A 22,043-nucleotide genomic window follows, 5' to 3' on the forward strand; every position below is an offset into this window, starting at 1 on the left:
GAAGAAGTAATTTGTTAATTTTGTCTTAATGCCTCATAAAGGAGGTGGATGTTGCAAAATGCAGTCACAATCTATTGAAATACAATATTCCAATTTTTACTCGTCAAAGAACCTTCGTAGGAAAAAAAGTTCAACTACGTTGGATGTCCGCGCATAGAAAAAATACAAACTAGTTAGGTCCAAAGTAGAATCAAATTAAAACACTAGATTAAAAAGAAGGAATTCATGAAATGTCCGAATCCGTTTTCATAAACACAGGACTACAAAAAAGTATACTCTACGTAAAAAGTTGTAGCTAGTAAAACTAAGGATCAAAAGTATAAACTCCATTTTGAAAGAGTAAGTCAATTTGAGCTTGTACTTTAGCCAATTGGCATTGTACATGGTAAATTTCTTCATGTAATACAGTAATAATTCCAACACAACCATAAACTGGATCCTTAATTCTGCAATATGCCTCATAGTACAATGTGTCTGCTACATCTGTTCGATGATGCTCTTCTACTTGCTACAAATTTATACAAAAAAAAATTAATTAAACAAGGAATTTAATTTCTATGACATTCTTTGACATATATATATGGAGTCATTTATATATTTAAAAACTATATAAATCATAGGTTATAAGTCAAATTTGTAAGTTAAAACATTATTACTTCTTTCTATAGTTCTAGATTCTTTTGTTACTTGTCATAAAATGATTGTTGGAATATATAGTTTATAAATAAATATTTGGAGCAAGAAAAAAAATAGATTCTTGTACCTGGAGCATCTTTCCAACATTGCTAGCACCATAGATTTTGTGAACATAAGAAAATCTTTGAGGATTATTTGGAGGAAAATATGGTAAAAATATACAATTCGAAGGGCATTTTCTTCTTAATTGCTTGCAAGCTGCACAACGTGTCGAACTCATTATTTTCTTTTTTTTGTACAAAAATTTTGTGAATCTTTTGTTTGTGAAGAAGAAAATCTAAGCAATGATCTTATAATTGCATTATATTTCAATAAAGATTAAAGAGGAGTGTATTTAAATGGAATGAAATTAAAATTATTAACGGCTATTTCTTTTGAAAATTGTGTTTTAAGGAAAGTTACCACAAATCAGCCATTTAGTGATTGAGCTAAACTTGGTAGGAATGGAATTTATTATTTTTCTAATTATGATTCTCCCCCTCTCCCCTCTTCTTGTAAAGAAGTTTGTTTTGACAATGTATCCTAAATATGATATTAAAAGCTTAGTTTTTACTTTTACAATTAATATTTTGCAATAATATTAATGATAATTATCTTTCTCTTATATATACTCCCTTCTGTTTATCACTTTTACAGCTAGTTACATTTCGCTTCTCGAGAGTCAAATTATATGGACTTTGATCGATATTTTAAGATATATTTTTAATATCATATTAACATGAGAAAAATTGAGACTTACGATATTTTTCGTATAGTTTTTCAACACATCTAAATTTAAACTATTGAACTAAGTCGTTTAGCATAATGACTATATGTATTAACTAATTATAATTATTAGGTGACAGAACTATATGTATAAACACATATCATATATTCATTTGAATCCCCTCATCTAAATTAATTGGAAAAATTACGCGAACTGGCAAATACTACTAGTTTATTATTTAATATAACTATAGTTTCACATGATTATAAATTATGACTGCACTTTAATAAAACTTGTTATTATACAAATCGGGGGCTCAAATTTGTATTTTCTTTTGTATTTATATATTTCGGGGATCATAAATAAATTTGTGGGGACTCATATACAAATATCTAAAAGTTTGTATTTGTATACAAAGCGAATTTAGGGGCTCATATATAAATCGCTACAATAAATTTATATTTGTATATACAATCTCTTTGAAAGCCCAATTTGTATAATACAACGACATATACAAACAGAAATTGACATAGCAATTAAAACTATAGCTATAAAACGTAATTAGGTAAACTATAGCTAAGAAGCCTAATTATATTTCAAGCCTTTACTATTTTTGAAAGTTCCTCAATCTTTAAAATTCTACTTCCGCCCCTAGTGATTATTGCCGTTCAAAAAGGAATAGAAGTAAGTACATGCTTAGAAAACTGGCATATTATCCAGAAATAGAAATCACGTTAGAACATATGCATGTATCATAAATACACTAAATTAGGGCTGTTCACGGTTTTGGTTAAAACCAAAACCAAATCGAAAATTTAACCAAACCGAATAAAAAAACCGACATTCAGTTTGGTTTGGTTTGGTTTGGTTTTAAATTTGAATAACCGATAATATTTGGTTTGGTTATGGTTATAGTAAAAAATAACCGAATAAATAACCAAACCAAACCGATAATTATATACATAAAAATTATAATTATTTATATGTATAATATTAGCTTTTCATAAATAATTAAAAATATTTTATACCTTTTAATTATTAATTTAATTTTAATATACTTATTATGTCCAACAATCCAAGCCCAATCCAAGCCCAACTCTCTCAACTCTCAACTCTGAAGCCCAACTATGTGAATAGCCCTAGAAAGTAAAAACCCTACTCTTTCTTTTCCTTTTACATTTTCACTTCCAACTATGTGAATAGCCCTAGAAAGTAAAAACCCTACTGTTTTGAGCATTGATTAGTTTGGAGCTTAATCTAAGGAAGATGTACTTTTGATTATATTATGGTCTATGGATTCTCTAATATCTAGTTAGTTTAGTTTAAATATGTAATTTTTTTATTTATGGACAAAGTTGTTTGTATTTTGGAACCCCTATTTGACTTGCTCTTGTAAATATAAACTACGTTGCAAGTTTGGTGGACCTAATTTGCCATCAACATGTCTTTCTGACAATAAACCGAAAAACCGAACCAAACCGAACCAAACCGACAATAACCAAACCGTGGTTATTATTTTACTTGGTTTGGTTATGGTTTTAGACATTTAAAAACCGACTAAGTTGGTTTGGTTATGGTTTTAATCAATAACCGATCCAAACCGAACCATGAACACCCCTACACTAAATTTCTACATTAGTGGTTGTACATCCACCATTTTTTTTCCACATCATAACTATTATTAGTCCAACTTCATTAGGTCCATAATCAAGTTGATCTCCATTAATCTTGACCAGAAACTAAAGCCCCAATTTAGTATGGTTTAAATAATTTACATTATTATTTTGACATTAATGAAGCAACGACCCCAGCAATAAGAGTTGTAGGGTCTCCAAGAACTGCAGATATAATAAACTGCAGAGCTAAACCAGCCACCTCACAACATTTTTGGGCTTTGCCTTTGCTTTTCTTATGATGAGTTTGAAGTGTACCTTTCAGACTTGGGATCCTATTCTCCAATTTTCTATAATTATTGTTGTGATTATCTCCATGACCAAAGTAGATTTCATGCCAACTATCCACAAGCATCTCTTTGACACATGCCACATGTAAATTGTATTTCTTGCATGTAGATCTATAACTCCAGCTTCTGTTTCTCCCTTTCCTCCCACATCTGTGGCATGTTGCACTTACCTAAATTGAGTGAATTAAAAATGAGTTTAATTATTAGTTGGACTCTCAAAATTCTCTCTTGATTTGCCTACATGTTCTAAACATAATTAATGGAAGTTATATTTCCTTGAATTGACAATGTGGACATTATTACAACTAGGATAAATCAAATGTAACTGAAAATTACATATGAAATTGAGTACAGTTTTGCAAGGAAATAATCCAATTGTTTTTCGAGAAGCACAGGAGATGAGCTTTTCTTTTAATTATAAAAGATACTTATTAAATTATTTTTTATTACTTTGAAGTTACTAAATTTATGACTTAGAAAATAAATCTGGTGTGAAAATCTATTAACTCTAACTGAAAAGCTAAGCAGTGCTAAATGCAAAATTGGATTTTCTTAGGAAACAGAGCATCCTATTTCTCCCAAATATAAACACAAAGTCATTTTAATACGAGTAAAGATGCATAAAACTTGATATATATATATTTATTTATTTATTTTTATATTAGTTCGATCCAACTTTGAAAAAATTAAAGTGATCAAGAATACGGAAAAAATATCAAATAAATTGAATCGAAAGAATTATTAGAGCAAAATAATCTAAAGAAATAGCATCAATTGATCACTTTTTGTCCTGTAACACTGAAAAATAGTCATTGTCCTGAAATTTCAACTTATACAAGTGATCCATTTACTGTAATTAAAAAATTTATCAAGTAAAATGATGTTAATATGTCGATGACTAACAATATTTACATACCTTTCTATACAAGTAAAGCTTTACATCTCCATCATCAAGCAGCATAGGAAGCTTAGCACAACATGGATGAAGATCAAATCCACAAGACCTACAATGGTACATAAATCCAGTTATGTCCTTCTCACAAGCGTTGCAGTAGCGGGGTACGTGTCCCGGGGGACGAGAGAGGAATTGGAAACAACACTTTTTGTAAAATGGATGTGTAATTGAAGCTGAAGGAATTGCACAATGCATATGTAAATCATAGTCACAAATTGTGCATTTGTAACGAGACCCTATGCCTACTTCTTTGCAACCATCACATTTGAATGGAAATTCTGAGTATTCATATCTTAGCTTGTGTTGAGGGTGGCTAAAATGAGATATCTCATTGTACTTCATGCTTTTATTTATTTTTTGAAAAAAAATAATAGTTTTTCGGTGGCTAGCTAGCAAAAGAAATGAATTCTAAGTGGTCATTATATAAAGATGATTCTTGGACTCTATTATTAAATTTTGAGTTTAAGTTATATATATTGTCATCGTTAGTGTAAGGAATTTTTGTTTTATCAGGAATTACAATTCTCATATTCTAAAAGATTTACTTATAGATATCCTTTGAATGACGTGATATTTTTATACAGATAGATGTATGTTACTTGAATCCTTTAACTTTATGTATTGGAGCTAAGAGTGGCTTGTACTTGAAGCAAATAGAAAGATGGAATTATGCTTATTGGTGGATAATGACAGTTGCAAAATTATGAGTCTAGTAGAAGAATCCTTTAAACATCCACAACAAGTGAAGAAGAGGGACATAAGGCATATATTAGTTCCATACCCCACCCAAAGAAAAGATTAAAAAAACGATTTTTTGCTTTAAATGAATAGTCAGCTAATATTCTGATATTGCTAAAAATCAAGACCTATGTGTGCTTGTGTATATTGTAATCAACTTATCCCTTAACACTTCCAAAATTAAGGAAAACAAAATACCTTAGTTGCAAGCAAAGGTTTTCGATATTGGGGCCACTAGAAAGTTCAAAAAATGTTACAAATGTCAATTTATTATCAAGAGGATGTGACTAATCTTGGTTCCTTTAAGAGAAATGAGGAATACAATTTAGTACAATTTCCTAAATGATATTGATTTTTTTTAAAAGGATTAATCAGATAACTCTTCGTATCAAATCTCAATTTTTCACTTCAAAATTTAAAGCGGTTAAACACTCATGACTTAAATTTTTTGAATCCATAAAGTATTTGGTTGTTTCCAAGACAATATACGTGATATATATTGTCTTGAACTTGTGATGAGATAAGATCGATAATTTCAATAGCTTTTGTAGATCAAAGAACCTTCATAATTAAATCGAAAATTAGAAGACAAAAAATACTTCCAAACATATCTTATGAGACATTATAGATTACTCAAACAATTACCAGATAATTTGTTAGGAGAATCATGAGATGTAGTGAAAATTTAAGGAATATCTAGTCTAGAAGAATAAGAATTTGGCACCTTGAACGTGGATATGGCTAAGAAACCTTGTGGTAAATTAAAGTAAACTTTACCTAAATCCCATAATGGAAAAGTGTAATTACTATACATCCCTCATTGTATCAAAATTACCCGATATCCCCTTTTTTTCAACTTTTCTGATACATTAGTTTTGTATCTGATACATCAATTATCTAATGAGTAATTAATGAAGATCATCTATTTATGGATAATATCTTAATATAAGGGATGATTGGTTCTTTAAATCAATTACTAATCTAATTAATGGGATTAATTTGGTTAAAAAATAACGGTTGTGAAGTTGAAGATTCAAGCCAAAAAAACAGAGCATAAATTCAAACCAACTTCGATTTCAATTTTTTTTCAGTTTTGGTGATACATAAGTTATGTATCTGATACATCAATTGTTAAAAAAATTAATTGTTATGTCCATGAAGATTCAAGCCAAAAAACATAGCGTCGTCTCGAATGGAAAAAACAGAGCATCAATTCATACCGAATTTGATTTCAATTATTTTTTCACTTTTGCTGATACATAATTTATGTATCTGATACATAACTTTAGCTATAGAATAGTTAATGCACATCAGCTATTTATGGATAAAAGATTGGCTCTTTATATCAATTACTGATCTATTAAAGAAGGCGACAGTTATGTACGTGAATTTTAAAAATTAATGTATCAGAATCATTAAATATTGAGAAATGAGAATCTGATACATGTGCATGATGTATCATAATAAATAAAACTTGATTCATGTATCAGAATTCACAAAATGTGACACTTATGAATATTATACTCGATACAAGTTTGATACAGTAGAAATATAAAACATAAACTTTGATTTTATATTCGATTTTGACACCAGAGAAAAACATAGTAAATCTGATGTATGAAAATATTAAAACATATTAAATCTGATACATTACAGTTTATGTATCAGATACATTAAAAGAATCAGAATCACCTAAAATGTTTACTATAAAAAAAAACTACTCGACATCAATCAGTTCTCCTTGGTTTGGAGAGATGTCTCTCCTAATTTTTTTTTTATTGTCGTTATCGCTAACATAACCATCCATAGCCTTCTGACAACAATATCTCCACCTATTGATGATTCAAAATCATCAAGAAAATTAGCCCTATATGCCGTTCCGAATCTCAATGGGTGGGACGGGATCTTCTTGATGACGTATTTCATTTCCTGCATTGACATGAAAATGGTTAAATACAACTTGAACTTTATACATAAATACGATCTATCATATGCATTAAAATATCTGATGCATGAGATGAGAATTTGATACATACAGAAGATGTATCAAAAACAATTATATATTATATTCTGATACATAAATGTAGAAGTATCAGAATCATTAAAACTTGAAACATCAAAAAATGACACTTACACATGATGTATCAGAAATAGTAAATCTCCAAAAAATTGCATTTGAAAAAAACATTATGTATCTGATACATAAATGTATATGTATCAGAATCATTAAAACTTGAAAATAACAAATACTGAGACTTAAAGATGATGTATCAGAAATAATAATTCTCAAAAAATTGCATATGAAACAGACATTATGTATCTGATACATAAATGTAGATGTATCAGAATCATTAAACTTGAAATAACAGAAACTGGGACTTAAACATGATGTATCAGAAATAGAAAATCTCCAAAAAAATACATTTGAAAAAGACATTATGTATCTGATACATAAATGTATATGTATCAGAATCATTAAAAATTAAAACAACAGAAACTGACACTTAAACATGATGTATCAGAAATATAAAATCTCCAAAAAAAAATCCTTTTAAAAATACATTATGAATCTGATACATAAATGATATGTATCAGAATCATTAAAACCTTCACAAAATTTTCATTCTAAAACAAAAAACTTAATTGAACACATACCTTTGGGAGATTAGGGCGTGTTGTAACCCCTTCAATCTTGTTGTCTATTTCTTTGGGTGCATGTTTAACTGTAGCTTTCGACTTCAATTTCTCACGTAGCTTATTCATCACTGTTGGATCGTTACGATGTTTGGATCTAACTTCGTCGTAACCTTCCCAAGACGAATCAGAACCAGGAGAAACAAGAATTCGTTGATTTTTAGTGGACTGTTTGAGACCATGAACGGATTCCATTGAAGGTATGAGAAACAAAAACAGAAAGATTTACAGAAGAAAACAAATGATAAAAATTTAGAAGATTTTTCAAAGATTTTCAGAAGAAATCAAAATATACAAATTTTAGGAGAAATCAGATTGAATGAGGATGAAATAAAATTCCATATAAGGAAAGATTGAAATATACCTTATTTGGAACCTTGAAATTGATTAACAGTTGAAGAGTAACAAATTAACTAGAGCAAATTAGGGCAAGAATAAAGGAATAGGCGGATGTATCAGAGAGGTATAGAGAGAGAAAGGAAAAAGAGGGAATTTGGAAATTTTTTGGTGTATATGGGAATAAAAGTAAATATATTAGGAGAATATGTGTAAAAGGGTAATTTTACCTAAATTAAATTCTTGAATTCAGAAATATTGAAGAAATTCATATAGTTGGAATAATAACCGTTGCTAAAAAAATCGTTACTATAGGTTTAATTTTTGGTAGAATATAATAAAGTCTGACGTGAAATAATTCGTAAGTAGTTTAATTAGCTAAATAAAATAGTGGACATGGATCCAAATATGGTCTTGTCAATTCAATAGAACTCAAAGTTTAGAAATTGAACCTTATATTTATACATAAAACAATTATAAAATGAGATGGATAAATTTAAATTCTTAATCTGCCATTAATAATCCAAAAAGTTATCCTCACCTCACATTTAGTTTTCTTCAACTAGAAAAGGATATGACACACATAGGACAAATATATGGGTTATAGAATAACATCTGGTTCTATTTAATTGATTACACGAAGGAACAAATTCCTAGCTTGGTATTATTATTCTTCGTAATCCGATTAATATTATTTTTGCTAATAATGTTATCTTTTTTCCAATTGACTAAGTAATAGTAATAAAATATAGAATAAGAGCACAGTGAAAAGAGAAAATGATTCTTGATATTGCTTACCTTTGAAAATGAGTCCAAAGTTGTTAAGCTTACACGGAATATTAACTTCAACACTTTGTTTTTCTTCTTCAAGATGCTAAATTATAGTACCATAAAGCATCACATTTCTTTAAGAAACTTTAATTTTCTTCCAACTCAACTTTGATGTGTCATCTTTTTTTACTCCCTTTGGGAAGAGAAAAAAAAAAGATGATTACCAAGAAGTGTAGTGGGATGGATGTTTTCGCAAAAATTATAATTTAAATTATGGGGCATGTGAACTTATGATATTTTCATAAAATTAGGTATTTTATATATATACATTTTAAAATGGAATAATATTATCTTCTAGCATATATGTAAGGGAAAAGAAGGCTTAATAGTGCACATGGTTAAAGGTTTTAATTTTTTTACCGAGAACTAGGGATCAATTTTCACTTAATGCATTTTTCCTTCTTTTTTTTTAGTAGTGCATTCCATGTTGTAAAATCCTGAATTCGCCTCCGGATAGATGAATTCTTCCATTTTTGATCAAAAATTTCGTGTTCGAGTTTTAGAAATGCGAAAACTCCTGATTTTTAAATACAAATATATGTTCTAGGCCAAAACTAATGAATTTAATCGAACCCGTGACAAGTTTATAGTAGCGTCCTTCATGGTGTCAAATCTGAATTAGTCGTAAATTTCAAATCTCGGATGGTTACTAAAAAGATTATATACAGAATCATGCCCTAATTATGGTCAAGACTCGAGACTTCTAGATGTTGGAAAATTTAAGGCATCGGTTTACTTTGTGTCTGTCTCATAATGTCAAGTTAGTTATTTCCCTTGTTCAATTTTGTTTTCCTTTAGTTTACTTTTTTTTTTCTTTTTTACCTTTGTTTCTCCTTGCTTTTTTTAGTACAAAGAGACCTCTGGAATATTTGAGTGTAAGTGATATTGAGTGTTTTACTTGACAGAATAAAAGCCAAATTGCATCTAATTCCATTCTTCTTTTTTCTTGAGGCACCTGAGAACTTTTTTTTTTGAGGATCTTTTACAGAAATAATCAGTCAGATTCATTATTTACTTTTTCTAGTATATATACATAAAATTATATAGTAATCATACATAACTATACGCACATTATACATAGATTATACATATATCGTTGTAAGCTAATTTTATTTTAAGCAGTTGGATGAACCTCTGTTTAGGTTATCTCTTCTTAGCTTTTCTACAGCCTAATTATTTGTGTTGATTTAGTTGGATTCATGAGCATGTATCATGTCTGCCAACAATTTTTTGAACCCCAATTCTCCTAGTCTTTTGTAGAAAGTTTTCATGGATTTCATAAGGTTGGAAAGTTATCTAATATATATTGGGCCTACCCTTCCTTCTAGGAAGCCTTGCTAATAGCCCAAATTGTTTGGTAAAACATCTTTAAAAGAGAATGGGAGCCCAATAGTCATTGAAGCAACCCAATAGACATGTAATATATATATATATATATATATGTCATGTTTCGCGCGTGTAAGTTCATTTCGATTTGTTATTTGTTTGTCCTATGTTGACTTGATACAAAGTTTTAAAAAATAGAGAAGATGTTTCTCTTTCCCCACCTATCCCATTCCATACTCTTCTTTCTCCCGGATGCTAGTTTCAGTCAATCAAGATTCGACAAGAAAATAAATAGTTCCTCCAATACTAAAAGCATAGTTGGAAATTGATGATCAGGTTGTGAGAGAAGAAAGAAACCAAAGATTGGAAAGAGATGAAGTCATGGAGAGGAACCATGACAAGAAGGCTAACCCAGCAGATATCTGATATCTACTGCATAATCCAGCAGGACAGAATGTTTCATCTGTCCTGTGCAAAACATCAACAATTCCAGCAATTGAGCTAGCTGCTGCTAGTGTCAGGAATGATAATGCCTGTCAAAAATGTTGTGTTTTTTTTTTCAGTCAAAAAAAGAAAAGATTCAAATGTGGAGGAGTCTTTCAAGAAGAGGAAGACATACCCAATCTCCAATAACAATGAAAAGAAGGATTCCGGGCTGACGAATGGGGCAACGAATCAAAACATAGTATATGTCAATCAACGCCAAAGTGATGCTCCAGGGAATGACCAAACCCATGATTGTTACTAAGAAGCTGTGGAAGAAAATAGATCAACAGGTAAGAGGATCGTAATATTATGGCACACAATTAGAGGAATTGAATTCTAAGATCGTTACTCAACTAATAATTACTTATTATCTCAGAAAGTCACTTTCTTTATTATTGAAGAAAATTTAAATCAAGAAAAAATATGAATTTCTGCTGTATGTGCTTAGTTCCCAGGCCATGCACGCAGAGAGTCCATATGTGCAGAAATGAATCCAGGATTTAGAGTCAGTAGGTAAGTGTGATCTTATTAATATACCTTTTTTGGGGGTGCCTATATATAGTTCGAGTTGAAAAAACAATGGGTTCATTTGAACGTATAGAACCAACCCTAAATACGTTGACAAGAAAAATAAAATGAAGGGACGTAAGAAGAAATTACCAGAAGGCAGTATAGTTGTGGAATTCAACTCCTAAATACATGAACAAAAGAGAAGCAGCAGAGAAGATGGTCTGCCCAAGTCTCAAAGCGAAACCAGCACTTGTCCCAACAGCTCCTGGTACTTCATCATACATGGCCATTTAATGTTTGAATTCTACAATAATGGTATCTTTGCCTCCCCAATATATTCATGAGAAAGTCATGTAACAAAACTTCAAGCTATTTGCTTGATCATCAGCATAAAATTTCAAGAATCTTTGGATAAGTGGATGCTTGGTTCTTTTTCTTTCTCATGGTCTTCTTCTTGAAGTAGTACGTGTATGAACTCTGAAGTAGGGAATTTGTGCATGATATCCATAATGCTTTTAAAAGTGGGATGTTATGAAAGGATTTGACAGGTGGAATTGCATATTACCGCTTCTTTTTCTTTTTTAGCTTTTGAGGAGACGGCTATAAATTATTTGGAGTTTGTTTAAGTTAGCGTCTATGCAGAATGTCCAACATGAACCAGACACAAAATGAGTGGACAAACACAAGTGCGAATCAAAATTAGTGCTAACCATTGTCCCTTTCACAAAGTAGGTGCAAAGCAAATAGCCAAAATATACAAAGACCAACTAAAATGATACTACTTGCCTTTACTGACAAAATAGTGACATAAAAGGTAGGGGTAGTATCTCCTCCGTTCAACCTACCTTGTCCAGACTCCAACTGTAGTGCATAGAGAGTCTCCAATTTGATCAGAGTAGTTCTAGTTACTAATATTGTTTCCAACTATGTGCCGATACAACGCATAAGTAGATGTTGCAACATATTTTCATTTCAAGATGAAATTACGTATTTAAACATAACAATTTGAAAATTCTACAAAATCATTAGCATGTGCTGCAGATTTCAGGATGAGATACTAGAGATCTTTGCACCAGTGGACTTGGTCCGCCTTTCACAAATCCAACAAATGTACACATTAGGAGTTAAAAAGATGATGAAATAGCTAATACTTCTATTTTTTTCTCATTTTTTTATTCTGACACAAGAAAACTTGTGTGTTGTTGGTCTCTCCCATAAAAAGAGTATAGCACATTCAAGCATTTTAGCGAGGTTGCATTAGAACAATTAAGCAACACGCCTACATATACAAAAATGATAAAATGTATCACTTAAACTGCAAGTTTTATCTCAAACAACTAGGGACCATTCTCCAAATATATGTCAACAAACTTCAAAACACGGACATATATGGTAATGAAAGGACAAGAAAGAAGAATTTGCTCCTCTTCCATTCATCGAGATAAACTGCACAAGGAAAACGCAAGAGCATAAATCAAGAAGTTTATAAACACCAACGCTATAAGTGCCAAGTAGTACAATATGTGGTTTGATAAATCACTTAAGAACCAATGGAGTGTGAAGGGCCCCGGAGAATATTGCACAACATAATTGTCACAAAAAGAAGACGACGGAAAACATTGAGGCATGAATAAATTCACTGTCATTTAAGAAACATTGCCCGTATATGTGAAACTCGACATTGTGTCCCTGTTACTTTACACTTGCAAATTTTATTCAGATTAAATCAACCTATCCTCATAACAGTTTGCACTAAGAGTTTGTCATTATACCCTTGTTATGATAGGTAATTAACAACTCTTTAACTCCTAGAACTGGAATCAAGGCTCTCTAAAGGAGATCAGTGTTTCAACAAAACAAAGTAACTTATAATTACCCATTACTCAAAGTCGAGTTCCTATTACTTGTGTTTAGTTTAAGGAATTTAGTTTCGTTCCTTCACAACATATTTGTACTCCATCTCTATTTGATGATTTTATAAGTAGATTTGTCATATTCTTGCTAGATCTCACATACACTACAGAAATAATTCCATTAGTTACTAATTCACTTATATAAGCATGTCTTGAGCTTAAATGTCTTGATTTCAGATTACAAATCTTATTGTGGACTACACACATCATAGTCATACTATTGCAAAACATGGAAATGGTTGGCATAGGTTGTGGCCACAACTTTATGCCTAATAGCATGTTCCTTTGTGATTTCGCTTCCTTTGTAGCAGCTGCTACTACGATACATTCCGATTCCGTTGTAGAATGGAAAATACAAGTCTGTTTCTTGGATGCCCAATTAATGGTGTCACTCCCTAAAGTGAATATCCATCCGTCAGTGGATTTGTTATCATTAATACAAGTAATCCAACTTGTGTTAGAAATATCCTTCCAACACAGTAGGAAAAACATTGTAGCATATGCCAAATTGTTTTGTTCTTTTTAAATAACCAAGTACTCTATCTATTGATTTGAGATGATTATTACTTGGATTACTAGTAAGCCTTGAAAGTTTACAAACAAATTTTATATCATGGCTAGTACAATGCATGGCATACATCATACTACCTATGGCACTTGCACATTCTAGTTGTGCTAGAATTCTGCTACTGTTTTCAGTCAACTTGATACTTAAGTCACAAGGATTAAAAAAAAAAGGCAGCCCGGTGCACTAAAGCTCCCGCTATGCGCAGGATTCGGGCCCCCCTTCCCCCATTATTAAACTCTTTTATGTCCAAATGACTAAACGTGATGAGGATTGTCTATATAGAATGACTCTGATAAAGTCAATTTGTATCGTTTGTAACTTTGATTCCTAAAATAATATCTATTTCATCCAAATCTTTCATTTTAAAGACCGAAATTAGATACTTCTTAGTTTAAAAGATTTCAAGCATGTTTGTACCAAAAATCAACATGTCATCTATGTAAAGACAAATAATAACTCCATACTCTTTCGTGAACTTGGAGTAAATACATTTGTCTGCTTGATTATGAGCAAAACCATTTAATTATATTGCACTATCAATTTTTATGGCGCTGTTTTGCGGCTTGTTTCAAGCCATAAAGAGAATTTATCAATTTCTCACTTCCCTTTCTATTTTCCAAACAAATCCTTCAGATTGTCATATATAAATTTCTTCATCTAGGTTTCCATTTAAGAAGGCAGTCTTAACATCAATTTGATGTACATATAAGTTATATAGATGCTCACAATAAAAGTACTCTAATGAATATTATTCTTGCTATATGAGCATAAGTATCAAAATAATCAATCTTCCTTTTAAGTGAAACCTTTAGCAACTAATCTTACTTTGAAGGTTTGAACCGAACCGAACCATTTGTATTATACTTTCTTCTGAAAGCCATTTACAACCTATCAGTTTTGATCTAGGAGGAAGATCAACTAAAACCCAGGTGTTGTTCGACATAATTGAGTCCATTTCGTCACAAATGGCCTCCTTCCAAAAAGGAGGGTCTCTTGAAGACACGGTCTCTTAGTCCGTGACATCTTATATGTATAGAATCCACTTTAAATAGGTTCAGCCAATGGGTCATTAACAGAATCATTTATGGATTTATTTTAAAGAAACTCAACCTAAATAGAATCCACAATCACTTTAGCCTTTAGATCCAATAGCCTATAAGCTTTTGAATTTTGTGCACATCCCAAAAAGACACTTTTTATTCCTCTAGGCCCCAACTTAGACCTTCGATGATCCAGAATCATATAATATGCAAACACCCCCATACTTTAAAATTACTTAAGTTTGGCTCTCTGTTGTTCAAAAGTTCATAGGGCGAGACATTCATACTTTTAGAAGGCTTTACTATATGACATGCTTTAATTAATGCTTCATCCCATTAATTACGTGGTAAATGTGAGTTCATTAACATAGTATTAACCCTGTCTACCGTAGTCCTATTTTTGCTTTCAGCCAAACCGTTCTGTTGTGGTGTGTAGGAACACTTTTCTAATGAATTATACCATGCTCTTCACAAAAATAATCAAATTCAATGGGAAAATACTCACCTCCTCTATCATTACGAAAAATCTTAATTTTCTTAACTTTTTTATTTTCTACAATAGATTTATACTCTTAAAATTTCTGAAAAGCTTGCCACAGACTATTCCTAAGAGAGAAAATTTAAACTATTTTGGGTCTGTAATCAAGGGAAGTGGGGACATCAATGATGATGTCACATATTAAATTGGCGCACAATGGATGAAATGGAGGTTTGCCTCTGGAATATTGTGACATAAGAATACCACCTAAATTTAAAGATAAGTTCTACAGGATGATGGTTAGACCGTTCTTGTTGTATGGGGTGGAGTGTTGGTCAGTCAAAAACTCACATGTTCAAAAGATGCATATTGCAGAGATTGGGATGTTGAGATAGATGTGTGGACATACAACGAGAGACAAGATTATAAATAAGGTCATCAAGGAAAAGGTGGGAGTGGCCTCTGTCGTAGACAAAATGAGGAAAGAGAGACTGTAATGGTTTGGACATGTGAAGAGAAGGTGCTCAGACGCCCCAATAAGGAAGTGCTAGAGGCTGGTTGTAGGGGGTATATCTAGGGGTAGAGGTAGGCCGACAAAGTATTTAAGAGAGGTGATTAGATATGACATATCGCACCTTCATATTATCGAGGACATGACTCTAAATAGGAAGAAGAGAATGTTGTAAATTAAGGTAGAAGGTTAGTAGAGGTAGAGTATTGTGTTACCTGCGAGGATTTAGGCTTGTTGGTGCCTGTCATAGTACTAGTCGTACACTTGTGGATCTTGCTTTTGGTGTCTATTGCAATATGTAGTTTATTGTAGTTCAATTATCACACTATTTTATTGTTGTTATTGCTTTTGTCGATTGCACACTGTTTTTCTTGTTTAACTACTATGCTTTCTTCTTCATTAACTTGGATTTGACGCACTTGAGCTGGAGGTCTTTTAGAATGAGACTCTTTACCTCCACGAGGTAGTGGTAAAGTATGTGTACACTCTACCCTGCCTAAACCCCACTTAGTGGGGTTTCATTAGGTATGTTGTTGTAAATTTTTAAAAAGCATCATCTTTTGTCGTAAGTAAATAAACTAAAGTGAATATAGAAAAGTCATCTATAAAGATAATAAAATATCTTTTACCACCTTTAATTAATTCTCCATTAAATTCACATTTATCAGGATGTAGTAAATCTATTAATTTGATAACTCCTTCAACTATTTGAAAAGGTTCTGTTTTCATTTTTGCTTGTATGCATAATTCACATTTTCCTGCATGTTTATTATTGCAAGCAATATAACCATTTTTGAACATATAATTTAATGAACCAAAAGTTATGTGTACTAATCTAGCATGCCATAAAAGAGAATCACACTCAACAACATATATAGAAGCATTACATGGTACACATTTAGCAGCGACAGTTTCTTATAAAGCAAACTAGCAGACACTAAATTCTTCTTCATTTCAAGAACATGGTACACATTTGGCCATGTCAATTTATGTCTTGGGGTGACATTTATTTCAACAATCCCCTTTCTGGAAACATTTGCATTGACATGGTTGCCTATCAAAACTTTTTCAGGCTCTTTCACTTTAACATAGGTCTTGAACTAATTCTTGTCAAAACAGACATGAATGGTTGTGTCTGAATCCAACCGCCAATATTGACTATCATACATTAAGTTCTTCACTTCAAGAACATAATATACATTTAGCAATGTCAACTTTTGTCCCAAGGTGAAATTCATTTCAACTGTAACTAGCCTCCCTTCCTTTATTGAAACATCTGCATTGACATGGTTGGCCATCAAAACCTTCTCAAGCTCCTTCACTTCGCATTTGGTCTTGAATTGATTCTTGTCACAAGAGACATGAATGGTTGCACCAAAATCCAGCCACCAATATCGATTGTTAGTGGATGCAACAACCATGTTCAACTCTGACACCGTTTCGCTTAACAATTCAAAAATCATAGCAACAAGTCCTTTGGACAACATTCTCAACCATGACTGCTTCTCAAAATTTCTTGAAATTTAATCTTGATTTCTTATACCTACAATCTCGAATTTAATGGTCTTTCTTCCCGCAAAGATGACGGTTGAAATTCTCTCTATCTATTAAATTTCTTCTAAAGAATTTCAATCATTAACTTTCTATTGCTTTTTCCTTCAGGCATTTGTTGTGCGAAAAACCCCACATTTCCCTCAGAGACTTCTTGCTATGATACAGATCATAGAAACCAATAAGTTAGGGAAAGAATGCCCTTCACCTTCTTGACATTTTCCAAAGAATAATCGTTACAGACCAAGTTCATGATCTTATTGGAGCGAAAACTATTGCAGTGGATTCTGCAAAAATGATGGCAATGCAATTACGCGTGGTTATACGTGTTCCATTTGATGACGGATTTGAAATCAAAGGGGATTCGTTTAAGGGCGAGTGGGATTAAATCACTAAAGGGTGTAAGTTTTAGTCCTACTAAATTGTATCGATCTGCAGAGCTAAAACTCCTATTGTGGACCAGAGTGTTCCTTAAGGATGTGATCACATATGAGTTCTCTTCCTATGCACCAGTTTATGATGAATTTGTGACTGCTTACGTGAGTTTTAAGAAACTACTTGAGGTTACAAAAGAAGTTGTAAAGGAGCTGCAAGAGAACATTTTGTCTTTTGAGTTGCCAAAGATATTGAATGCTTTTACATCGGAGAAGAACAATTGTCTCTATAGATAGATTCGTTGGAGCTTGAGAGAATTTTTTGAACAAATTCTTTTACTGGAATTTAAAAGTTTTAAGAGCATTTTAATTTGATTGGTCCAGTTAAGTAGGAGATAAAATAAACTCCATAATGATATAACGTCAATTTACCAAAATTGGCCTCTAAAACAAGCACTCAAAGTGATAAAAGTACACTTACCAGTATGGAAAAGGACCCCAAGGTACTCAAACCATCTCAGCCCACAATGCCAACCTCATATTCCTCTCTTTTAAATCAAGTTTATCTCACATATTCTCTAACGGACAATTGTCTAAGGGAGAACCTATTTTATGGAAATCTCAGTCATGTTTTGTCAAATTTTGGAACTTGGGGATTTAACAAATCATGACGCTCTAAATCTCAAAGTTGTCTTTATCTTTGATTACTATCATTTAATGTTCTTCTCTGCTCTTATTTGCTTTATTAAAGATTTGGACAGACATCTAGAGATGGATTATGTTCCTTAGTTAATCTCTTTGTCAAAACTATCAATCAACATCAAGTCAAAAGTCAAGTAAAATTGTTTTTTGGTATCTTGAAGTTTATTTGTTGAAGCTTTTCCTTATTTTCTCTGGCGATGATTTCGAGTTTACTTAATAAAGGTCTTCTGCTACAATGAGCTTATCTTTCCATTTTTCAATTTTGAGTTTTCAAAAAGCGTTACTTAAAGGATTAGGTTTTTTGCCTTCATTGATCTTTTTTTTGACCTATTTTTTCCTTCTGAGTTGTTAGATATCTTTTGCAGGATTTTGGTCAATAACTGAATTTCCAAACATAAACACCAATAAAGAACTGTCAAAGCCATATCAACTAGACTCTAATTGGGATGGCCACTGAAATTCACTTTTGCCAAAGAAGAAAGTTTGAAGACCCGATTTACCAGGCAAACAACTCTACTTAAGCCTTCAAAATTCAAACAAGTGCTAACTCGTTATTGCTCAACTCAGCCCCATAACATCAACATCACTAATAAAAATGAGCTGAGCCAAATACAAAAGCCGACTGTATTAATACATTAATCAATTACACCTCTATTCCAAACAAGTTTGGGCGTTTATATCAATAAACTGTACACCCATTCAGTACTCAAAGGATTCATCATAATTTCACCATTTTTATGGTACCGTAACCCTTTTCCTATATCTAATCTGGAACTAGCTATACTAAATAAAGCTCCCATCAGCGGAATTATATACACAAACGCTTAAATAATAATTACAATAATACAAAGCACTTGATCCAAGCAAAATTCCATATATCAGGAGAAAAACACATAAGCACGCACTCAACGATGAAGTTGAAAATTGTATAATCAAGGAAAAGTTTACCTGAGAAAAAAGAGGAGCAATGAGAATTTGTAATCTAGAATTCCAGCTTGAGTTCTTCTTTCTGATCGGATAAATAGTGGAGGATGTATGGGGTGACCCGAATCACGGCGACCCAAGTACCGAAAAGAACGACGTGGGTCTTCAACTGCTTCAAAGCAGATGCCTTATCAGGCTTACGCATGAACATTCCTGGAAACATTTTTTCTTCTGAGATTTGAGATTGAACGATCTAAAACCCTACCTTCCAAACTGAGTCGGGAGTATCGGTGAGGGTTTTAAACTTTTTTAATCCCGAAAATCAGACTAGGTGCCTCAGGCCCATCAGCCTTTGGGCCGGGTCTAATATGACTATGGTCGACCCACTAAAGTTTTTAAGGAGTTATATTTTTTGTTTTTTTGCTTCTTTTTTGTTGTTAAGTGAACTTCATATTAAAATTATTTTTTAACATAGAATTGATGGAAATGATTTAACCCCTAGCTGGTAATTACATTATTTGTATTTATTGAAAGAAAAAAAAAAGCTCAATAATATTTATAATTCAAGCTGAAATTAGTGGTGAAGAAAGAACATAAATATTGATAATTTGAATAAGTTATATCTATGGTCGGTAAAATTAGCGTAAAGAAACAATTATTCACCCAAGCTTAGGTGGGTTAATGATTCCACATTTACTTAGATCTTTTTTATCCGTTAAAATTCAATCAATTTTTGTGTAAATATATAAATTTTAATTGATCTAAATGAAATTTTATCAATTTTTTAATTCATATGTTATATATAGTTATAATTAAAAATAATAATTGTTTTGTTTGCTACTAAATAAGTTCAAGAAAATAATTAAAAAATTGATAAGAGTTGGTTTGATCAGATTTTGACTGATCATTTAGCCATCTTAATTCGTGTCATCTCAATTCAAGTAATTTTTAGTTGAATCAATCACCTATTCATTTATGAAGTTGATGCATTTCAACTAGTCTAAATTCAATTCAATTTGAAATTTTTTCCAGGCTCTTTGCCATACTCGATGATTGGACATTTACTTTATCTAATTAAGGATGTCTAGTTTTTTGATGTTTGATTAATCAAAATATCTTCAAATATTTTTCTCTTGAAAAACAAGTTCACTTGGTAATGAAATTAGAAAAAACAAATTGCATACATTACATTTCAAGTTTATATTTCCTTTCCACCACCCACCCAATCTCCAACCCTCACCCTTGACCATCCCATTCCATCGCCTCCATATTATTTGGATGAATAACATATAATTGTTCTTGGGATAATATTTTTTTGTCTACTATCAAATACTAGAAAATAAATATGAAAATTCATTTGTTTTCCAAAAATTAAAAAAACATCTGTCTTCATACCGATCACATCCAAAATACGTACATTGTACACTTAAGTTGACAAGTTGGTAATATTAGCGTTATTTTGCCCTTTCCCCATTCTCAAAAATATTCTCAAAATGCACATGTGCTTGTCGATTCTAGGTATGGATCTCATTCTTGTCACTTCTTCTTTTTTAAAAATAAAATAAAACAAAACAGAGAATCCATAACATATCAATTGCTGACTCCAGTTTCAACGAGTCAAATATTAGTCTAGTGGATTGTTTTTTGCAAGACTAGAAAAGCATTGATTCCATCTTTAAAAGTTTCTAGTGTTTCAATTTTAAATTTATTAAGCTAAGATAATTAAATATGAGGAACGTATGACTTCGTCTCAACTTTCATTCATATTGTTTTTTTCTCAGTTTTCTTCGTTTCACGTTCACAATGTAAATTGCACACATATAAGTTTATATGGTTATGATCTGAATATATATCATATTGATTTTACCACAATTTTTTTATAAATTTACTTCATTAGTCACATTTGATTTAACATTTTTCACCAAACTTCAATTTGATTAAAACTTTATGTTGTTATAGTATCTTATACGGCCCGACTTAAAATGAGGAGACAGATTATCATGCCCCATAAATAATACTTCTCTCTGTTTGTGATGTGCTCACTTCAAAAAGAAAAAAAAACTCTGAATCTCAAATTTATAAGCACAAAATCTTTTCACTGCCAACACATCCAATTATATGGCGCCACATCAGCAAAACCCCCAATAAGAAAGTCAACAACAATGGTGATGTGTCGTTCCTCGACGAGCTTGTTATAAGCTTGTAGTAAGTGAATATTGATTTCGAAAAATAATTTTTTATTTTTGATAAGATTATGTATACTTTATTCTTTTTTTAATTCGTGAGATTTCCCAAAGAGCATGTTCAAAAAGTCATAATATTATTAGAATTGAGTGATTATATTTATATTTTTTTATTTTAATTTAGTTTTATTTCTATTATTTTTAGATAAATATTTTCTAAAAATATGTTTTTTATTTTTTTTATTATTTATATTTTATTTTCTTCTTATTTCCAATCTTTACTTTTTCACGTGATTCATGTAATTTTTTATATTATTTATTTTTTATTTTATTTTTTTATTTGCATAATTTTGTTAGTATTCTAATTTTTAAATTAAAGTAAAATTCATTATTAAATAAGGTTATAGATTTTTTTCTTTTTAAAAAAAAATCATATTTATGTACGTTGTGTTGAAATTTGATACAAGAGTATTATGTTAAATTTTTTGTTTTGAATTTAGAATTTATGTCATATTTTCCATTTTATTTGTTTTAATAATATTGACTTGATATTTCACA

General features: G+C 31.2%; 4 protein-coding genes across 4 annotated transcripts; all 4 read right to left on the reverse strand.

Annotated features, from left to right (window-relative positions):
• Positions 1–300: 300 nt before the first annotated feature.
• LOC129884497 (LOB domain-containing protein 24-like) lies at positions 301–916 on the reverse strand. The gene is made up of 2 exons (XM_055958793.1): positions 764–916; positions 301–508 (listed from the first exon to the last, which is right to left on the reverse strand). Exons 1-2 carry the CDS (start codon positions 914–916, stop codon positions 305–307), a joined length of 357 nt encoding a protein of 118 aa, XP_055814768.1. The 3' UTR covers positions 301–304.
• A 1,464-nt stretch (positions 917–2,380) lies between these two features.
• LOC129885480 (protein VACUOLELESS GAMETOPHYTES) lies at positions 2,381–4,812 on the reverse strand. The gene is made up of 2 exons (XM_055959768.1): positions 4,282–4,812; positions 2,381–3,535 (listed from the first exon to the last, which is right to left on the reverse strand). The coding sequence occupies exons 1-2, from the start codon at positions 4,660–4,662 to the stop codon at positions 3,182–3,184; spliced, it is 735 nt and encodes a 244-aa protein (XP_055815743.1). The 5' UTR covers positions 4,663–4,812; the 3' UTR covers positions 2,381–3,181.
• Positions 4,813–6,771: 1,959 nt separating this feature from the next.
• On the reverse strand, positions 6,772–8,058 carry LOC129885482 (uncharacterized). Its single transcript, XM_055959770.1, has 2 exons — positions 7,714–8,058; positions 6,772–6,987 (listed from the first exon to the last, which is right to left on the reverse strand). Exons 1-2 carry the CDS (start codon positions 7,945–7,947, stop codon positions 6,790–6,792), a joined length of 432 nt encoding a protein of 143 aa, XP_055815745.1. The 5' UTR covers positions 7,948–8,058; the 3' UTR covers positions 6,772–6,789.
• Positions 8,059–10,527: 2,469 nt separating this feature from the next.
• Positions 10,528–12,687, reverse strand: LOC129885481 (CASP-like protein 5C1). Its single transcript, XM_055959769.1, has 3 exons — positions 11,392–12,687; positions 10,865–10,997; positions 10,528–10,778 (listed from the first exon to the last, which is right to left on the reverse strand). The coding sequence occupies exons 1-3, from the start codon at positions 11,529–11,531 to the stop codon at positions 10,578–10,580; spliced, it is 474 nt and encodes a 157-aa protein (XP_055815744.1). The 5' UTR covers positions 11,532–12,687; the 3' UTR covers positions 10,528–10,577.
• Positions 12,688–22,043: the final 9,356 nt, after the last annotated feature.

The sequence above is a fragment of the Solanum dulcamara genome, chromosome 4 (genome assembly GCF_947179165.1).
Source record: "Solanum dulcamara chromosome 4, daSolDulc1.2, whole genome shotgun sequence".
Classification (NCBI taxonomy): Eukaryota; Viridiplantae; Streptophyta; class Magnoliopsida; order Solanales; family Solanaceae; genus Solanum; species Solanum dulcamara.

Bases quoted from the DNA above. Each gene is read 5' to 3' on its own strand.
- LOC129885480 (XM_055959768.1), bottom strand. From the start codon at position 4,662: ATGAAGTACAATGAGATATCTCATTTTAGCCACCCTCAACACAAGCTA. The intron at 3,536-4,281 runs GTATGTAAATAT...CACTCAATTTAG, and splicing joins AGCTTTACTTGTATAGAAAG to GTAAGTGCAACATGCCACAG.
- LOC129884497 (XM_055958793.1), bottom strand. From the start codon at position 916: ATGAGTTCGACACGTTGTGCAGCTTGCAAGCAATTAAGAAGAAAATGC. The intron at 509-763 runs GTACAAGAATCT...ATAAATTTGTAG, and splicing joins ATGTTGGAAAGATGCTCCAG to CAAGTAGAAGAGCATCATCG.
- LOC129885481 (XM_055959769.1), bottom strand. From the start codon at position 11,531: ATGGCCATGTATGATGAAGTACCAGGAGCTGTTGGGACAAGTGCTGGT. The intron at 10,998-11,391 runs GTAATTTCTTCT...TTTCTTCCACAG, and splicing joins CACAACTATACTGCCTTCTG to CTTCTTAGTAACAATCATGG. The intron at 10,779-10,864 runs GTATGTCTTCCT...CATTTTTGACAG, and splicing joins TCATTGTTATTGGAGATTGG to GCATTATCATTCCTGACACT.
- LOC129885482 (XM_055959770.1), bottom strand. From the start codon at position 7,947: ATGGAATCCGTTCATGGTCTCAAACAGTCCACTAAAAATCAACGAATT. The intron at 6,988-7,713 runs GTATGTGTTCAA...ATGTCAATGCAG, and splicing joins CACGCCCTAATCTCCCAAAG to GAAATGAAATACGTCATCAA.